At 46.7% G+C, this 21,450-nt stretch overlaps 1 protein-coding gene across 1 annotated transcript in view; it reads right to left on the minus strand.

The window, feature by feature from the left end:
- LOC149337289 (transient receptor potential cation channel subfamily M member-like 2) overlaps nt 1-20,295 on the minus strand; it is a 350,682-nt gene extending 330,387 nt beyond the window's left edge. Inside the window, exons 1-4 of the mRNA XM_089554378.1 lie at nt 20,271-20,295; nt 19,751-19,943; nt 8,245-8,401; nt 6,317-6,324 (exon numbers count right to left, since the gene is read on the minus strand). Of these exons, the coding sequence (XP_089410504.1) occupies nt 6,317-6,324; nt 8,245-8,401; nt 19,751-19,943; nt 20,271-20,295 (383 nt within the window). The remainder of the gene's footprint in view (nt 1-6,316; nt 6,325-8,244; nt 8,402-19,750; nt 19,944-20,270) is intronic.
- Nucleotides 20,296-21,450: the final 1,155 nt, after the last annotated feature.

Genomic DNA, 21,450 nt, shown 5'->3' on the forward strand with positions numbered 1-21,450 from the left:
GACCGAGACTGCTACCCCCCCCCCCCCCTCAACGCTCTATAGGTGTCTGGGTACGCACGCTAAAGTGTGCGAAGTGGTGACATCATCTCAGGCAGAGTAACTCGCCGGACTGCACCTGATAACTCCTCCTTGCTGCAGCAAATTGAATACCTTGTACGTGAGCTGGCGGCGCGTCACCTTACGCTTTTTCCTAGCCCTCAGGGGTCCCGCCCCGGCTCTCCAACATGCTATTCGAGAGCAGGTTGTTGAGACGCTTCCGTTCCCCTATTTCCCATTACCTGTCCCTGCTTCGCCGACGCCGCCCCAAGACCTGTCGCCACTCCGCTGAATTATGCCGAAGTCGTCCCAGGACCTGTCACCCGGCCCCATGACTTACGCTAAAGACTTCGCACGAACTCGCCCGTCTACGTAGTCTGCAATTACATATTATCTTAGACCCGCTCGAAGAGCCCGAGATGTCTGACGCACAACGGATAACCGGCCTATACAGGGTGTTTCACGTAACTTGAACCAAGGATTAAAAAAAAACGGTAAACCGCAGCTCGCTGAAACAAACGATAACATGTTTGCCATCATGTGGCGCTCCTCAGAATATTTTTTATATTCTACTGAACTAGTTAATTAACTAAGATGAATTATGCAAATTTTCAAATATTAATTTTAGTGCCAAGAGCATTACGTTAGGTTGTAGAGCAGGTTTAGAAACAACCGATCTAGTTTATTCTAGCATCGTATCTCCTACGGGGTCCTTTTTTCCGGCATTTAAAGAATGCCCGCGAAATATAAAAAAAAATCCCACGTGACTGCGCTCGTGCGCTAACAAATTGCAGCGCTCTCAACAGCGCTTCGAGCAAACAGAGCGTGCCCGCTGACCGTGACGAAGTGAACGGCCGCCGCTCTTATCAGCGGCAGGGCTGTCAAGCCGCTGATAAGAGCGGCGGCCGTTCACTTCGCCACGGTCAGCGGGCACGCTCTGTTTGTTCGAAGCGCTGTTGAGAGCGCTGCAATTTGTTAGCGCACGAGCGCAGTCACGTGGGATTTTTTTTTATATTTCGCGGGCATTCTTTAAATGCCGGTAAAAAAAGGACCCCGTTGGAGATACGATGCTAGAATAAACTAGATAGGTTGTTTCTAAACCTGCTCTACAACCTAACGTAACGCTCTTGGCACTAAAATTAATATTTGAAAATTTGCATAATTCATCTTTGTTAATTAACTAGTTAAGTGTAGTATAAAAATATTCTGAGCAGCGCCCCATGATGGCAAACGTACTATCGTTGGTTTAAGCGGGCTGCGGTTTACCGCTTTTTTTAAATCCTTAGATCATGTTACGTGAAACACCCCGTATGCTACACTTCCAGATTGCCTGGCCATGTAGCCCGCCGTAGTAGTCGCCGTCTCCTAGTTTCGGCCCCCCCTGTCGGGCGCTGGCCTCCAGCGCGTGGGTACTCCGCGTCTGCTGAGATCCGTACATAGACTCCTCGTTTCTCTTCTCACCGTCCAGAGCTTTCTGACCACAGTGCCTCGCCGATTCGTCGCCGCCCTAATCATTCTCAAGAGTAAAACTAGGTGCCGCAGTTCCTGAAGCAAGAACTGCGTTTCCGTCGAACTGCCGCAGACCTCAGCTATCACCTGTGAACCTTCTTGACGGTATTGCGTCAAGTTGAGCGTGTTGTTACATATTTTTCATCGAAAGCAGCGCAAAAAAGACGTGGACAAAGACGAGACTACAAGGACAGGCGTTCAACTTACGACTCTTATTGTGAAAGTATTCACTCTTATAAACATTCTGCACAGCCGTGGCTATCGTTCACGCAAGCGCAAATAGGTCAGCTTTCTTTAGGAAAGGTTGATAGAGGCGGATCTGATACAGCCCATCCCCAGACTACATATCTGTTTGGATTCTACGATTTCTCTTGCGATCCATTCTTTGCTCACTGTTGTTAGAGAGGTGATATCAGATTTGGGTGAACAATCCTGACAAGTAAGACAATGGCTTGAGAGGAAACCTCGAGGACAATGTTTATACTTTCACAATAAAAGCTGTTATAAAATCAGTGCCCGTCCTTGTCGTCTCGTCTTTGTCCACGTCTTTTTTGCGCTGTTTCTTCTGAAAAAAATACGTAATAACACACCCAACTCGCCGCATTATTCAATTTCATTTCTAGTACAAGGGACTCTTTTTCCTCGCGCCTTCTGTCCAATCCGTGCGCAACCGTTTCACGCATTGTCGTGCAAGTATGCCGAGCTCGGGAGCTTTCCTTCTGTCTTCGAGCCAACTGACTACCCGAAGATGTCGGTGGGTTCCCTCCCTCAGTCGGCCATGGAATAGGAATCTTAACGACGCTCAGACCGGAAAGGAGACGCTAAGCACGCCTGTACCGAGATCTCCTGAATGTTAAGGTCTGCAGCATGGGCTGAGCTTCCTCGGACCGATGTGAGCTACTGGCGTTCCAAGCCGCCGCCGACCAAACAACAAAGCTCCTCTGGCAACAAATGCTGAGAAGACTGAGGGCCAAGCCTCCTCAAGACTCGCAGGCACCACAATGCAACATACACGGCGTAGATGATGTAATCTTGCAAGCCTTCGTTAGCCGTATCCTTCCTATCGGCCTAAAGTTTGCTGTTCAGCCCAATGAATCAAGGCAAGAGCAACTTTCTTTACGTCGTCAGGTGTCGCGCCAAGACTCGGTCGAGTCGAGTACCCACTGTGTCTCGGAAGGCGTTGATATTCTTACTCGTTAGATGAGTTCCGAACCCTGTCTACCCTTGAGACGCGTGGTTTCTTTCCTATACGACTACTCGCTCCGTCTTCTACTGGCTGAAAAAGAGGGCGGATTCGTTGCATTGCATAGCACCGTGTTTAAATCCAAATCTATCGAAGCTATCTCTGCTGTCTTCTCTGGCCATGCAAAGGTGTTAACAATGCAAGAGCGGGGGCTAGTTGGTGCTTCATACTGATCAATTCGCGCTACAAGGAACATACACACGGAAACACGAACGGACGAAGCGCACGAATGCGTCCGCACGAAGCGGACGAATGCGCTTCGTCCGTTTGTGTTTCCGTGTGTATGTTCCTTGTAGCGCGAATTGATCAGTACCATGCAAAGGTATCTCTGAGCAAAATCAATTCGAGAGCGAAAAACTTTGCGAGCGGTTAAACCTATCTTAACTTGTCAAGGCGATCGATAAAAGCAAGATTAATTTTGAAATTTCCCTTGTAGCACAAAACACCATATGGTAGGTGTGCCACTTAGTACCAGAGTCTCTGCAACTAGAACATGGAAGCATTCTCTTTATAATTTTTCAAATCGCCATCTTAAGCGTTTACCCGTGAACCACCCTTTTATTGCTAACAGCTCCATCCAGGTTTCAGAATATTTTAGCACTGACAGATGCTACGAGGCTTTCTCCACCCACAGTAAAGATCTTTTTTACTCTTTACCTCACAAGCTCATCCTTGAATGAGTTGAGCTTTTCACTCATAAATATGCCTCCATTGCTTTCCAAAACCCCGCAGGAGTTACAGTTGGAGATTTTCAAGAACTGTTAAAATTTTATCTCAAATCAACCTACATCTAGTTTGAAGGGACACCACACAAGCAAAAGCAGGGTATAAGCATCGGGCGCTGCATAGCCACTCTTCTCAGTGACCCTTTGGTGGCTCACTTCGATCGTCAACTACTCGCTTCCCCCATGGGCAGCAGCTCAGTTTCCCGTGTTATAAAGGCGAAAGCCTTTAATGCCTCATACTGTCGTTAGCAGACGCGTCGGCAGGAGTGGCGACAGACGCGTCGGCAGCCGTGTCGACAGACGCGTCGGCAGAAGTGTCGACGGACGCGTCGGCAGGAGTGTCGACAGACGCGTCGGCATATTCGGCCGCCATTCGGCGTCACTGCTTAAAAGGCTCAAGGTTCCAGCATGAATAAAGGCGCATCTAGTGAATGCATGGGCTTCATAAATAAAATAAAAGGAGTAAAGTCAGGAAAAGGAAAATAAAAAATAAAAATAAGAAAATAAACAAAAATAAAAACAAAATAGATATAAGATGTGGAAATAAAAAAATAATGAAATGAAGAAAAGGAGCAAAAAATAAATGAAAAGAAAATATGAAAAATAAAAAGTAAATAAAAACAAACAGTGGCCAGGAAACGATTTCGCCTTGCAGCACTTTAGAGAGCCAAAGTGCCCCCTGAATTTTTCTTCACGACCGCGATTCGTCGCGAAATGGCGCGGAGTTCAGCGCTTGCTCTCATCACACTGCATTTCTGCATCGCTGTGCTTCAAAAGATCAAATGCCTGTTGTCTTTTTGTCCAATTGTGAGACATCCCAGGGTATAAAAAAGACACGGACGAAGGAAGACGAGACAGAACGAACGCCGGACTTCAACTGTGGTTTATTCCACAAACAGGTATTATACACAAAGGGGGCGCAAAGAGAAGTAATCCGTGACCAGACAAAAAAAAACCATTCGCGAACAAATGCAGAAGGCACCAGTGCCATGCCACTCACGTTTGCCACATGGGCGCACCTTCCATATATTGCCTACCCGGCTGAACCAACACGTTTGTCTTGAGGTAATCTCTTTTTTGCGTAGCGCCACAGAAGGGCTTGTTGCGTTGCAAGACATTGCTGCCCTGTGGGCCAGAGATCCGGAAACTGTCTGTACCGCGAGCGTTCCGACCTTTACTCGGCATCGCAGGGTGCCGGCCTCATCGCGGACGCGCGGTTCATGTTCGGCGTTCGAAAACGCGAACGTAAATGCCCAAGGACGCTGCCTTCCGAGGACGCGCGGCTTGGTCGCGTGGACACGGTGTTCGAGAACGCCCAGCTGGGTCACGTGTGCACGGCGTTCGAGGGAGCGGCAGTGAACGCACGGTAGCCAACAAGGGGAGTCTTCCTCCAGCAGCGGAAGAGAGCAGCTGCTCGGGGAGCCAGCCTGTACCTTCCAAGGGCCTGGGGCCCTCTTTTCTTTTGGGTCAAATTCTTTTATTAAGGACCCATTTCCTAGCCTTCACCGAGTCCACAGCCCGTACCTCGCAACAGGCTGCTGACGCAGTTTTCTTTGCCATTGATTATGATGAAGGCTTCAAAAATTTCTCGGCTTTCTTGAGTCTTAAACTTGGGCCCCGCACTTGTCGTTTCTAAAAACGTCTTGCATGCTTGTTTGTGTCAGCAACGGCGAAAATGGTCAGCTAGGTGGCTTCTGCCAGATAACGAATGAGCTGTCCGGCGATGCTCTAGCAACCGTTCGTTGAAGCAGCGCCCCGTTTGTCCGATGTAGAGTCCGCCAAAGGCGAGGGGGATGCTGTACACCACACCAACTCCGCATTGGACAAAACGTTAGGTGTGCTTAATTTTTCACATAGGCCTCTTTTGGCATCATTCAGCAGGTGGCGCATGCGTCCCAGTTTTTCCGGGGCTGAAAGTACAACACGCTAGCCACAGTTGTCGGCGACCTTTTTGAGGCGATGGGAGACTGATGCCAGTAGGGCACAACGACAGGTCGCTGTTTGAAACGTGCGTTTTCGCCTGGCTTGCACCGCCCACCAGGTTTCACCTAGCGAATCTGGCTTTCCACCACTGATGCCACAATTTCTCTTGGATATCCAGCCTTATCCAATTGCCTTAGTTGGGCATGGACGCTTTCACGCACTTGATGCTCGCACGACTTGGCAAGAGCAGACCGGACGCATTTTCTTTTTGCGTATCTAAAAAGCTAAACCTGGATTTACTAAGAGGGAGCATCAACGCTGGAGGTGAGAAATCACCGAGTGTTTTCTTTGCAGTAAAAACACATAAATAAAGTTGACCATTAAGGGTTATGTCACAGAAAAAGGGTGGCAGGGCATCCTGTCCATGTTCTTGCAGAAGCATTTTAGAGATATTGCGCTAGAAGATCCATTTCCGGTTAAGAATTCTTGATGTTATTGATTATTTCTCTGAATCTGAAGCTTCAGGAAAAGAAATTTTCGCGTTTTCTATTTACTTTGAATATTTATTCTATTCTAAACCTCATCCTAAACTTTCCGCGCTGTAAGGAATTTCATTGAAGACACTGGGCCGGTACCTTCCAGAACAAGATAGGGTTATCTACCGACAACTTTTTAGAGCTTTTAATGTTTTATCTGTCATCCACCTCTGTCAGCTTTAATGAGCGCCATTTCATCCAAAAAGCAGTGTGCATAGGCTCCTGCCTAACACCACTTTACACTGATATATTTTTATCTACTATTGACAAGCGTATTCAGGAGTCCTTTTACACGCCAACGTGCAAAACGTGTTTAGGTATGTTGAAGTATATTTCGACGTAGTCAATGTGACTGATGCTCAGGATAGAGGTATCGATGTGAACAACATTCTGGAAATTTTCTCTAGTAACGCATTCGGTATGAGTTCACTCACGAATTACCACAGGAAGGTCACATCCAATTCCTTGAAGTGCGCCTTATATTTGAAGAAACGCTTGTTTGATGGCAGTATAAGCCATGGTCGAAGAATGAAATTCTTAACTACGATTCGGCCCATTCCAACCTGGTGAAAAGAGCTATAGCAAAAATTGCGTCCGGTCTGCTCGGACAAGTCGTGCGAGCATCAATTGCGTGACAGCGTCCATGCCCAACTGAGGCGATCGCATAAGGCCGGGTATCCAAGAGAAATTGTGCCATCTGTGGTGGAAAGCCAGATTCGCGAGGGGAAACCTGGTGGGCGGTGGAAGCCAGGCGAAAACGCACGTTCCAAACAGCGACCTGTCGTTGTGCCCTACTGGCATCAGGTCTCACACTACCGGTGGCCAGAACAAGGTCGGCGACAAGTGTGGCGTGCGTGTTGTATTTTCAGCCCCGGAAAAGCTTGCACGCATGTGCCGCCTGGTGAATGATGCCAAATAGAGGCTTATGTGCCAAATTAAGCACATAAATTTTCTTGTTGAATGTGAAGTTTGTCTGGTACACAGCATCCCCCTCGCTTGTGGCAGACGATACATCGGACAGACGGGACACTGCAACAAAGAACACTTGTTAGAGCATTGCCGGACAGCTCATTCGTTATCTGGCGGAGGTCACCTAGCTGACCACATTCGCCGTTGCCGACACAAGCCAGCATGCAAGGCGTTTTTAGAAAGGACAAGTGTGATGCGCATGTTTAAGACTCAAAAGAGCCGAGAAAGAAAGAGCCGAGAGCCCTTCTTTGGGGCTACGCAAAAGAGAGATTACCTCAAGGCAAACGTGTTGGTTCAGCCAGGTGGGCGATAAATAGAAGGTGCGCCAATGTGGCGAACATGAGTGGCATGGCATTGGTGCCTTCTGCATTTGTTTGATAATTTTTTTTGTCTGGTCACGGATTACTTCTCTTTGCGCCGCCTTTGTATATAATACCTGTTTGTGGAATAAACCACGGTTCAAGTCCGGCGTTCATCCTGTCTCGTCTTCGTTCGTCCGTGTCTTGTTTAGCCGCTGGAATGTCTCACAATTGTACTAGCAACCAACTAGCCCAGCTTTCTACGCTTTATGATGTCTTTTTGTCACCCTCACGTGAGCGCTCTCTCTGGACGCTACTATGGCAGATTCTAGGTAAGGGGTCAATAAATACTGCTGTCTCTGAAAAAAAGAAACTGCGTCAATTTTGCATCATTTACTTCTCAAGTGCTACCCTAGACGAACAAATACCTTCGAGAGGGAATGTTACGAGAAGCTCTTGAATGGCAAAAACCATGATTGGGTGATGGGTGGCACATGACACAAAGAGTTGCTACAATTAAATTAAATTTCTGCCGCGTCAAAAAAGGCCACTCTAATGAGTGAAAGGTTTTCAACCAATTTCTTATGATAGCTTTTTGCATGACCCACTGCGCATGTGGCAAGAAAAAAAAGTCTATTTCTTGATATCATTGTTCTCTCGCTTATGTCAGATCCAGGATTAGGTGGCACAACTGTCTTGACTGGCAAAACCCTCGATAGCTGAATCTTCGCTGTGAAGCCACAAATTTAAATTAAATGCACGCCGCGGAGCAACAAACGCGATCCTGAAGCATGTCCTGAGCCAGACCAGAACTTTACTTTCGGGTCCCATTATTCACCGAGGGTTTGGTTCCAACATCGAAGAAAAAAAGCAGATTAAATACTCTTGCCATTCCCTTCATGCCCCTGAGTATTTCTTATTCAGGCTTTGCACAGCCAGGAACGCTAACAAGGGCAGAAAGCCGCGATCAAACTGTCTGAACAAACTAATCAAGACATTCTCACCTGGCACGCAAGTCGCAGGCACTCGATGATCCTGTCCTTGAACAGGTTTCTGGAAAGTGCGTTGTCTCGAAACTTAGGAAACGTCTGGCAAATGCGGGAGCTTATTTCCGGCTTCAATACGTTCTCAATGAATTCGGGGTCCCACAGTGTTACTCCTCTGGAACGGAGTAATAATTAAAGGCTCGTTATGAGATCGATATTATTCATTTATTGATTTATACATACGCACTGCACCCTCCGTCGTTGCTATTGCAGTAGTGGGGTTAACAATTCATACAAGAACGGCAGGGTACAAAGAATATGAAAAAATTAATCAAGCATATTTGCATGTATATAGCACGAACAATGTAATAGAGATGCTGTAACCATTACATTCAAGCAATACACGATGAACACAACACAAAAAACATGTCGTACCGATAGCTGTTCAAAATCATTTTATTGAAAGAGAGTGTGTCATGCCAGTAATTAGGATAAAATGCTCAACTCTCCGAGGAAAAAAAATATGTTTGAAATTATCAACACGAGAGAAATTTAGCTGATCATAAAGAATATGAAGACACCTAATTGATCAAGGAATATCGGTCGTAAGATAGAGACTAGGTTTGAAATGATAAAGTGAAAATGCCGCGAATCTTTGTAGCGTTCGTTTGTAGTGTTTGTTCAAGCGCCGGTAATCAACGCAGAACCGAAGTACACCGTCTTTCTTTCTCACTAGAACAACAGGTGCCGCCCAGGGGCTCTTTGAAGGCTGAATAACGTCGTCGCGCAGCATTTCTTAGATTTGGTCCCGGATGGCTTGTCGTTCTCGCGGCGACACTCGATAGGGCCTCTGGCGGAGAATTTGGGCGTGCTGGTCGGTTATAATGCGATGCTTGGCAATCGGCGTTTGTCGGACCTTCTGCGATGACCTTCTCCACTCCGTCAATTTTCTGAACGACAATATGACGATGCAGTGTACGAAGTTCAGCGAATCCAGGTGTTGGCGCATGGAGAGGGTGTTGAGATTCAAATAGGACAAGGCAAAAGGAGGTGAAAAATGGCGGCGAACCAAGAATATATTAATATCATTGGTTTTCATTAGATGCTCTCGATTTTGTCAATTTAACATTGTTGATAACGGTTGCAAATATAAGACCCGTATTCGATTTCGGGACAAATTAAGGATACGCACAGCCATAGCTTAGTTTCTTTTGGGCGTTAGTTGATGTTCAGAACCCGAAACTGGGCGAGTTGGTGAACGTTCAACATTATGTACAGCGCGAAAAACGAAGACAGCGGAAGAAACACGCAAACAAGCGCTGACTATCAACTGAAATTTTATTAGGAAATCCGCGTGCTTATAAAAGCTTCAACCCAGCACGCGCAGGCGCAAAAAGCACGGTGCACAGGAAAAACAACAGAAACAGCAAACCAAACCACACGAGCGCATTAGCCTCAATGCTCTGCCGCAGTACTCTCAAGATAGTTCAGTTCTACCTGGTGTAACGCCACCGAAGGTTTAGCAACGCACGGGATGCGCGATGTGGCGATCAGATACGCCTCTACTAATTCCCGGCACTTCTGATTTCTGTGCCTGAAGAAAACGTCGGCACGCCCAAAAATCAGGAACACACACGCTATCATTTTCTTTACTGCAGTCACGGCAATGTATAACGATATTTGATAAAGCGGCAGATGTCCCTAGAGACCTCTCGTGCTCTCTCAGGCGGACGTTGAGGCACCTTCCAGTCTGCCCATAATAAATTTTCCCACGCGATACGGGTATTCTGGACACAACGCCCGTGTTGCAGGACACATATCTGTTGGCGTGTCTGACAGCGCACGCTCCTGCAATGAACCTCGACTCGTCCATTCTTTTCCTGACCGCGGCAAAAATCTTGTCAACTTAATTCTCAGCATTAAACACCACCTGTATGCCAAGCCTGCCTGCAACTTTTTTGAGACGATGGGAGACACCATGTAGATATGGAATGGGAACAATCTTTGTGTGACCGGCACTTTCCTGGGCTTTTTGGCAACCCCCTTTCATTTTCACCAAGAGCCTCTCCGCCAAACGCGCGAGGCTCTGTACCGGAAAAACCAGCCTCTTTGAGTCTTGAAGCCTGTGCGTAGAATCTGTCCTCTATTAAGTGTGGGTAGGACTTATTCAATGATGACCCAAGGCATGAAATTGCTATGCCATCTTTAACTAGCCTCGAGTGACCAGACTCGTAGCACAGAAAGAGTTTTTGCGATCGTGGTGCATATTTCTAACACTCGTGATCTTCGGTAAAGAACAGAATTATGTCCAGAAACTGGATATGCCGACTGGCAACTAAAAGGTAAATTGCAAGCCTTGTCCCTTTTCTTTAAAAAGTTTCACAGGTCTACTGAGGTTCTCATGTCACTCCCTTGTGTAGTGAATACAAGGTAGTCGTCTACATACCGGACCACTTTGGTTTCCAGATATCTTCTTCGAGCGCCCTGTCCACCATCCCAAGGAATATGTCGCTGAGGATTGGGGCAACTCTAGAACCTATACACAACCCCGACCGTTGTACGAAGCACCGATCATCGCACTTCACGAAGGTCGAAGCCAGAAAAAAGGAAAGCAGTTCAAGAAAACTGTCAACAGCGGCACCACTGGCATTCACAAACGCAACCTCGCCGTTGTCCTCAGTTATCCACTGTTTCACTGCCCTCAACAGGCTGTCATGTGGAAGCGAGTAGAAGAGGTCCTCTACGTCAGTGCTGAGCCCAGAGGAGGTCCCTGGATTCTGCTGCGTAAGGAACTCAATAATGCTACTGGAACCTGGGATTAAGAACGAGTCCGCAATTTTTACAGACCTCAGTCGTTTCTCTGAAAATACGGACACCTCATACTGCAACGTTGACTTTTCGGAGACGACAGCATGGAACAGAATGCTTGGCTTATGTGACTTAGCAGTGAAAAACAGGTCCAGTTGACACCCCTCGGTAGCCTTGGCGCTTCCGTACAACCCCTTTAGATTGCATTCATTCAGAAGAGCGAGTGCTTGCCTTTTAACCGCGGCCTTGTTTACCTTTACTTCTGTGAAGTTCTTTTCCACCGCCTCGGAAGCTTTCTGGTTGAACAAGCCTTGTGGAACCACAACGAAAAAACCCTCCTTGTCGGAGACCAAAGGAATCAATCCACTGGCGGACAGATAATCAACCAGAGGCCTCAGAGTGGCCTGGCCCCGTCTGTGTTGCTTCTGGCCTATCACACAAGAGCACAGCGGGGCCTGTCAACCTCTGCTAGGTGAGAGATGTGGTGAGGAATCGCCAACCGGTCTTGCGGCTTAGTCGTTGGCTTTGGCTCAAGGCAAAACTTCGGCCCCAACTATAATGTTCGTCGGTGCTTGGGACTCCGTTTCTCCGAGAGCAAGCAGCTTCCCACAGGAAGTAACCTTCTTGCTGGTTTCGGGAACGTTGGAAGGACAGTCTTCCAGAGGAATTCCGTCAGAGAATCGGCAGTCTTAGTACACTCGGTTAACACACGACGATGGCGTAGTCCCTCGTGGGTTTCACAGTAGGTCCGCAGATACTCTTTCCACAGGCGTGTCTGCCTCCACCACTCAGACGCTGAAATTCGGCAGATCCTTGTCGTATGCCCAGGAGACGGCTGAAGTCACCCACACAATGCCTGTATATCAGCAGGGCAGCTGCGGTGCATGGCATGCCAGTAGGCAGTTCTCGCTCTGCACACTGAAACCGCAATGAGTGTGGTTAACATTACTAGATTATTGTAAAAAAGGTTACAGACGGAAAAGAGCCCAACGAACTAGAGATAAACTTAAGCAGAACCGAAAACTGGGCGAGTTAAGGAACGGTCAACATTATGTACACCGCGAAAAGCGAAGACAGGGGAAGAAATACGTCCCATCCTACGCACAGGTTTCAAGACTCAAAGAGGCTGGTTTTCCGGTACAGAGCCTCGCGCGTTTGGCGGAGAGGCCCTTGGTGAAAATGAAAGCGGGTTGCCAAAAAGCCCAGGAAAGTGCCGGTCACAAAAAGATTGCTCCCATTCCATATCTACATGGTGTCTCCCATCGTCTCAAAAAAGTTGCAGGCAGGCTCGGCATACAGGTGGTGTTTACTGCTGAGAATAAAGTTGACAAGATTTCTGCCGCGGTCAGGAAAAAAAATGGACGTTTCGAGGCCCACTGCAAGAGCGTGCTCTGCCAGACAGGCCAACAGATACGTGCCGTGCAACATGGACGTTGTGTACAAAATACCCGTATCCTGTGGGAAAATTTATTTTGGGCTGACTGGAAGGTGCCTCACGTCCGGCTGAGAGTGCACGAGAGGTCGCTGGGGACATCTTCCGCTTCATCAAATCTCGTTATACATTGCCGTGACTGCAGTAAAGAAAATGATAGCGTGTGGGTTCCTGATTTTTGGGCGTGCCGACATTGTCTTCAGGCACAGAAATCAGAACTGCGGGGAATTAGTAGAGGCGTATCTGATTGCCACATCGCGCATCGCGTGCGTTGCTAAACCTTCGGTGGCGTTACACCAGGTACAACTGAACTATCTTGAGAGTACTGCTGCAGTGCAATGAGGCTAATGCGCACATGTGGTTTGGTTTGCCGTTTCTGTTGCTTTGTTGTGATTCATGCTATTTTGCGCCGGCGCGTGCTGGGTTGAAGCCTTTATAAGCACAAGTATTTCCTAATAAAATTTCAGTTTATAGTCAGCGCCTGTTTGTTTGCGTGTTTCTTCCCCTGTCTTCGTTTTTCGCGCTGTACGTGATGATGAAGTTAATGTTCTCTGCAAATACTCAAGCGTTTTAGTGCTTTAGTACAAATGATATCAATATGCTTCGCCAATGACATTTGAGCGCAAAAATATAACGCCGACATACATATATCTGAAAGTTGTGTACAATGGTGTATATTAAAATCATAATTGAACAGTAAAGGGAACGTGCTGTTAGAGAAAAACATCACAAGACTGTTTGTAAGATTTATTTTCATTTGCCAGGTATTACAGCAGGTGCAAGAACAAGTAAATGAGGCGATTAGTTGCAAGTGATCATCTGGCCTGTTAATTACGGGATATACTACAAAGTTATCCGCATAGAGGCGAATTGGAGAGGCCATATGGCTAGATAAGTCGTTGATGTGGCGAGGTAAGTCGCAGGAATGGTTAAAAGGCACAACAAATGAACAGAATGCTGTTTGTTACCAATCACGGTCGTACTATGACGAGAAAAAAAACGATGAAATACAAAAGACGAACAAAATTATGCAACGAACAATCATCACTCAATCAACAGCACTTCAATTCAACACTTATTAGCAAAGTGGCACTTTCAAAAAACTTGCAATCGATGCGTAGCAATCACAGGTAGGGAACAACGGCTGTTAAAAAGGATTCGGACGATGACAGATTCACCACCCCGTTCCACTCAACAATGGTCCTTGGAAAAAAGGAAGCCTTGTGCGCGTTTGTTCGACATTGGGGTACCAAAATCGGCTTGCTGTGTTTCATCCGGGTAGGACGTGCCGTGTTAAATTGCATGTATGTTTGGAAATCTAGTTTCATTTGTTTGTTAACAATGTTGAACATCATATTCAGGCTGTGCAACTTTCGCCGTGATTCGAGTGTCCAATGACCGGACCGTTTATGTATATTATAAATGAGAAATGACCAAGCACTGACACTTTAGAAACGCCAGATAATACATCGAAATGACCGGAATTAGTACAGTTGTAGGAAACAAGCAACTAATGGGAAAGGAAGTTGGCAGCCCTGCAAGGAATATTTGAAAATGCGTTTCGTTTGCCGAGAGATGTGTATGTAGTACAATGTAAAATGCTTTGAAAAAATTGGCTCTGGCACCGCTAAGGTTAAGCCTGGATATCTCGAAGCGAAAAGCTCTCGCTGCTTTTCAGCCAAATCTCAAGCTACCCCATCAGAATCGGTGTTTCTGCGCAGTTCGACTGTTTCTTCTTCTTGAAGGAGCTAAACACCGCAGCGGACACGGGACAGAGAAAGAAGACGACACAGGGCGGTACTTGCAACTAAAAGTTTATTTGAAACTTGATGGGTTTTTAAAGACAGAGGCAAGTGTGATCTTACAATCAGGTAAAAAAGGAATAAATGAAAAGCAACAGATAACAAGAACCTAACTGACAACAATGCACATGGAAGTTATGCAATGCTCATCATGCGAGTCACAATCTACAGAAATCAGAGGTATTAAAACATTATGCGATGCTCATCATGCGAGTCGCAACCTACAGATATCAGAAGTGTTAAAACCATCGATCGCATGTGGAAGAATGAAAACCACATGTGAAGCATGAAAAGCATGAAAAGAAAAAAGAAGGAAAAGAACGTCAAAAGGAAGCAACCCAACCTGTTACCTGTCAAGGAAACCCAGTTCTTTTTGGAGGATGGAAACCGAAGGCAAACTAGCGCATTCATCCGGTTGCGAGCCCAAGATTGCAATGGCCTCTACAATCTCTCTCTCAAGCTGCCCCTTCCTTCTTCCAACAATCTGGGTCTAGCTGAACTGAGGGCAACAACCCCGACACCTGCGGCAATGAACAGGCAGATTCGAACCCCCCGCCTGCCCCAAGGAACGCGCGTGTTCTCTCAAGCGATCATTTAAGCACCTACCGGTTTGTCCAATATAAAAACTCCCACAACTGAGGGGGATCTTGTAGATTACCCCTGTTGCTCATGCGACACGCTTATTTTCTTCCAAGTGTTTCTTGCCGCAAGTTCCTCGAATCGAGTCCCCTTTTCCCACTAGATTGCGGGAGAGAGAGAGAGAGAGAGAAAAGGACGGAAAGGCAGGGAGGTTAACCAGGCGATGCCCAGTTGGCTACCCTACACTTGGGGAGGGGAACAAAGGGGAAAAAAGGAAAAAGAGCGGCAGGGAAATGAGTTTTCTAAGTGTCCAGCGACCACCATGTCACAGGGACAGAGGGCGCGCACTGAAAACTAAAAGATTATAGGCGGGAATGCAACCCCGAGTCTTTTAAGAAAGTCAGGAGCGCTTTCACCGCTTTCCGTTGTCTGGAAGGTTGAGTCCAAGGCCCCAGAACGTTAGACTAGAGAGCTTACAGGGTGCCGAAAATACAATGTCGATGCCATATTTGCCTGAAATCTTTTTAAGATTATGTTAAACCCTGTGCAGGTAGGGAATGACTTCGACTTTTTTCTGGCCGGCTGGTTCTTGGGAAGCAACTTCTTTTTTCTTTTTACGGATCTTATAGCCACTGTTTCAGCAACCGCGGTTAACAAAAACCTCGGGTACCCTGCCTTTTCCAGCCGCTCTACTTGAAGGGAAAAACTGGACTTCGACATATGAGTGCATGATTTTAAAACTGCGGATCTAAAACAGGAGGAGGCAATACCTCGCTTTACCACCTTGGAGTGGGAGGAACCAAAAGGCAGGAATGCTTTCTTTGACCTAGGTTGGAAGGCCCAGCACACATGATCACTTCGGTTAAAAGATAACTTTAAATCCAGGAACTGAATGGATCCGTTTTGTGGAAGTTCTAGAGTGATTTTGAGAAATTGTGAACAGTTTGAGAATACACTTAAGATCTTGACAGCTACTTCTTTCAAAGAGTCATGGGAAGAAAGTTTCAAAATAATTAAAAAGTCGTCTACATATCTGATGATTTTTGCTATGAAAGGTTGGGTTAGCTTGAGCTCGAGCACTCGGCCTAGACGCGCAAGAAAGATTTCACACAGCACTGGCGCGCCACTGGAACCTATACAAATTCCTTTTTTCTGCACATACAATATCTCGCCAAAGGAAACAAAGGTAGAATCAAGATAAAAACTGAGCAGCTCCATAAAAGAATCAGGCGACACACCACAGGTATTCTGGAAACCAACCACGCCGGCAACGTCAATCAGTTCTCTTACTGCACTGAAAAGTTCATCGTGAGGAATCGAGTAAAACAACTCTTCCACATCGACGGACAACGCACAGTTGGCACTTGGAACACCAGAATTCAATGCTGCAACCAAGGTGTCAGACCCAGCTATCTTGAAGGGATCCTCAGGTTTTAGTTGTCCCAAATGTGTTTTAAGGAACTTGCTGACTTGGGCCTGCCAGCTTCCTCTTTCTGTAACAATAGCCCTGAATGGGCACAGATCTTTATGCGTCTTTGCCGTGAAGAAAATGCTCAGAACGTTCAAATCACATCCCAGCACTTGGTTTGATAGCTTCTGTAGGTTGAATTTATCTAAAAGAGCCAGTGCCCTGCTCTTAACTGATGGCTTTTTCTTGAAATAGGCTCTGCGGAAGTACGGTGAAGCCACCTTCCTTGTCAGCCTGGACAAGAGCGAGGTCATTCTCCCGGAAGTAGCAGGCAACTTCACGTAGAACTTTTGAGCTACCAGACTTCTTGGTGAAATTCTTTCGCAAGCTTTCTGCGCTTTCTAGAAGGCAGCATGTCCTCTCCTCAGCCGGGGCCTTGTTGGCCACTCTGTGCACGGACGCTAGAAGGTCGTACTTGTCCACTGATGGTTCCAAGCTGTACTGTAGCTATACTTCCAAGCTGTACTTGGTTCCAAGCTGTACTTAGGGCAAGTGTCTGCGCCTGTTCTATGTTCAAGCGTGCCTTATATACCCCGCCTTTCAAATGTGCACTGCGCACGGCTGCGGCGAAAGGTCAAACGGTGGAGAGGACGGCCACCTATTTTATGGCCGCCGCCGCCACTCACGCGTTCTCGCAACGCCTTGCGAAAGAACCTTCTCCTCATGAGAAGGCGGCGGCGACCGCGCAGCAGCGGTGAAGGGTAAAACGGTGGCGAGGAGGATCGGTGAGACGACGGAGTGAGCGCGCGGCGGCGACGACGGCTGCGGCAGCAGCGGCCACCTGCGCTCCGAGTGACGGCACTGTAGTGTGGCTCACGCGAAGCGCTGTGTTGACGAGCCTAGTGAAGCTTTTCGGTTCAAAACCTTTAAATGTGGTGTCCACCTGAGATAAAATATCAAGGGTGCAGGAAAGTTCGTGCAAAAGCTCAATTAGCTGTGTTACGGTGTTAAAACCTTGTCCAAATCCATGCTGAAAGTTGAATGGTACGGCATAAAAAGCGCTGACGGACCGGACGGAAGGCCAGACAGACACATGCGCTTGTGTGTCTGTGCGCATGTGTCTGTCCCGTCTTCTTCCGTCCCGTCCGTCAGCGCTCTTTTTGCCGTACCATTCAACATGAACCAACCAGCCCGACTCAGCCCTCTCCTTGAAAGTTGACAGCACGCTGTTAGATTAGTAGCGTTTGCGGATTATGTGTTCCAAAATTTTACACGACCACTATGCTAATGCTGTAATCAGACACAAGCTTTTTGTTTCTGGATTTTAACAATGGAACCACCTTCACTATCTTCCAGGACGACGGTACCGCACAAGAGATTAGAAATTGACGGACGATGATGGTTAGATCACGAGCAGTCCATAATGAATAGCGAACTAGAAATGAGTTGGGTATGTCGCCCGGTCCAGTCAATTTTTATGTGTCCAATTTGAGTATCAGGTTAAACAGCCTGAGTCGTTTTGGCACGTTAACCCCTACCCCCCCCCCCCCCCTTCCAATAAGAAAATTAGTAAACACCCTCTTCACTAGTTGACTAATTGTGATATCGCCATTTAAATTCTCCTTGTCTAGAGGATCAGAGGATGGAACTTCGTCGGTGTCAAATAAAAACATGGATATCAAAGAACGCAATAGTCATCGAAACCAAGAAATGTATAGAACGTCTGCCATGTTTCTGCAGCAGCGCTGCTTTGCGAGTGGCCGATTTTTCCACCGTGCTGGCTTGGGCGGTCACCGCTGCTACCCAGGTTGCCAGGAGTCGTAGTGGATTTCCGCGTTATCCGCACTTTGTGCTGTGTATATTCTGACCCGCAAATTGCTGCTCTGTACAGATTGAGTCACTCTGAGCTAAATGGCCCGTGCTTCGAAGAGTGGCGAAGTGGAAGTGGGTCTCGAAATTCTACAAAACCGACATTGGAGGTCAGTGTTCCAATTTCGCATTCGCTCCTCCACAAGTGTTTTGCTGTTCATTTAGCGGCTTTCCGTTATCCATTACGCCGATATTTGTCAATGCGACCACTAAACTTCCTGACTGCTTCGATGCTGTAGTTCTCGGATAAAACAATGAAAGCTCCGTTCTGAGCTAACAACCGAGAGTTGTTCCTGTCTAGCGCTCGAGGGCTATACAGGAATCACCACTTGCATGAAATTTCGGGACCAACGCTCCGACGCAGAATGTTTGAAGTGGTGTCAAATAACGTTCCATGTTCCTGTGCATAAAATTACTATTTGAGATGAAGCCCAAAATGTGTGGTATTCACAACGACGACCTTTCCGCCAGGAAACCGCGGCTTCGCAGGTACTTCAGAAGGCCATTACGCCGGAACCGTTTGTTGCAGGGGGTTCCGGATCCTGTCAAACGATTCATCGCGATATGATACACACGTTAATAAATTCTATTAACTGTTATAACGAGAAAATATACGAGATGTAGCGAGGGTGAGTGCAAATTGCAAAGGTAGTGCAAAATCTATAAGGCAGACGGCACTGCTTTTGTCTTAGAAGTGATGTTTCCAGAACGGAAACATCCACCTATGGTGGGATCTGGTCTTCTCCGCGTTTTCTTAACGCACCGATATAACCACTTGAAGCTCCCTAGCTGCTGAGCTAGGGTAGGGAGTGTTGGCGCAGAATTTTTTTTAGCTTTAGTTTTATTAGAGGTTTAGTTTTAGTACAGCGTACGCAAAACCTTTGCGAGCGGAAAAATTACGAATGTTCAGTTCAAATTGCTAAAGAGTGATTTGCGTGCACAAGCATTTTTAGAAAATGGCGTAATTTGCTGGAGATAGCGCAGCGACTTTGCGGGGCGTGCGCAGACAATGTGACGGTGCCCTGCTCGCCCGTTTCGATTCAACACCACTTTCTCGTTGTCTTATTTTGCGCACAAATTTGCAGACATTAGTGATGCAGATGTAGCGGGCTCCGTGTTTACGCGATCTAATTAAGTAAGCACAAGGAAACACAAGCGAGCGCAAAAACTACAAAATAAACTACAATGCATGTGAACCTCCACAGCGCTCTGCGTCGAGCGCAGCTTCCGACTCACTCAGGACGCAGCGTCCGACTGACCCTCAAAGCCCACTACACAGGAACACCAAACCTGGCATCTTTATTTTTTTCAGAGTTAAGCAACAGCGGAAAACGTACAATTCAGGCTCATAACCATGGACAGTTGCTGCAGGTCGCGGATTCAGTCCCTGCACCAGAGCTTGTGTTTCTATGGTGGCGAAATACAAATACGCCCTTGTGCTGTGCGATGCCAGCGCACCTTAAATAACTACAGGTGGCGTGAAAAAATCTAGAGCACTGCAAAACGGCGTCACTCGCAACCCTTCTGTTGGATTTTAAACTTTGTTTTTTTTTTTTTCAATGGTTTCTCTCGAAGAGGTTGGTGCGTGAATAACACCGTTGCGATTTCGCCAGGCGCTGAGCTCACCGTCTGTCTATCTCGTTGTACGCGAATGCCAGGAGATCGGCGGCGCCTCCGCTTCCTTGAATCACAAGCACGGGCAGCTGCTTCCTTAGGTGCTCCAATACCATCTTGTTGCAGCCCGTGCCTCCCTGGCAGACGATCGCTATCAGTGGTATCTCGGCCGAACAAAGCGTCGCTGCCTCCGCAGAAACGAGCGCTGCGAGGAGGAAAAAGTGAGGGCGCGTTCAGAGTCACCGGTGTTCAATAAAAACACTTGGCGGCAATAATGCACTTGAAGCCTGCAGGAATTTCAAGCAATCGCCAGGGAATCTAGCCGACTAATACTTATCTTAGCGCAACTAGTGTTTTGGAGTTGTGAGTGTGGTGAGTAGAGGTCTAGGGTAGTCGTGCGTCATGCCCGTTGGCGGATGGTAGGACGGGCGAGACAAACAGCCGCGAGGTAGGGTTAGTGTACGACATTGCAGTTGAGTTTTGGAATAGAGGAACCGAACCTAGGGGCCCCCTATTCTCCTCTCTTGTGTACCTGCGAGAGATGGGGCCGGCCGCATAAGGACCGCGTTAACCTTTTGCAGTTCTAGTTGGGGTCAAATTTATATGGTAAATTGTAAATTCTATAAGTTTAATATTACTGACACCTTTATGTGCGTCAGCCTAAGCACAACAACGTAAAGTCTTTGTCAAAAGTAACCAGGCTGCATGGTTTGCTTCTCGTTTGTATAGTCGAGCCTTTACGGCTTCCCCTGAGGTAAAAAAGTTATTTGAAGGTGAGGACAGGGGTTCTTCTTACTATACCGAGATTTAGAGCTTGAGGGCGGGCATAATAGTTTAAATATACGACTGAGAAGCAAAACCATGCAGCCTGGTTGCTTTTGACAAAGACTGTACACTGTAAACATAATGCTCCGCTGTACAGCGAAACCTGCTTGTAATGCGTTGCTGGCGAGTTTTTCTTAACGCCAGCTACGGACTAAGTGTCAGAAATAGATAGTCTGTAAGGCAAATGTCGCATTCTATGTGATTGAAAGTTCCTTCATGCTATGAATGGAAACAGAGTGTTTTTGGCAACGCATGCTTCTGCTCTGTTCTGAAGAAAGGTTCTGTAACGTGCATGCATAGTTCCGTTCACTCGGAAATAATTTCAGCTAACACGGAAATAATATATATTGTAATTAAGTACAATCTGTAGTACATACACACATAAATCCTTTCATATAGCTTCTGCCCACAATGTTCACCGCAGATTAACTAGTAGCGGTGCCGAAGGAAGAAGTATTGTGTACAAGACCTTCCTTTTAACATGTCGTGTATTACATGCATATTAAGAATGCAGCATACTATGAAAGAGTGGTAAGTGTTTGGGTGAGTACAGGCACATTCGTTTTATTTTCTTGACAAACTACACACATTGTACCTCTGCACGCTGCTGTCGGATTCATCTGAAAAGCATAAAAAATAATACTCATTTAGTAGTCGCACAATGCCAGTTATAAGTAAAATTCAAAGATACATTTGAACCGTCTGCTATTAAACAAGTGGCTTTCATAGAAGCCATTTGTTCAACAGCGGATCAATGAAATTTATTTTAAGCTTTTAAGCTTGCAAAAGCCATTTACAGAGAAACAAACCATTAAAACTCATCACCAAAAATTATTTTTCGTAAAAGGAAACACAGTAAAATCCCAAGGACCTAGAAGAAGCAGACA

Source organism: Amblyomma mixtum, chromosome 7 (assembly GCF_055824585.1).
Source record: "Amblyomma mixtum isolate Tamu chromosome 7, ASM5582458v1, whole genome shotgun sequence".
NCBI lineage: Eukaryota > Metazoa > Arthropoda > Arachnida > Ixodida > Ixodidae > Amblyomma > Amblyomma mixtum.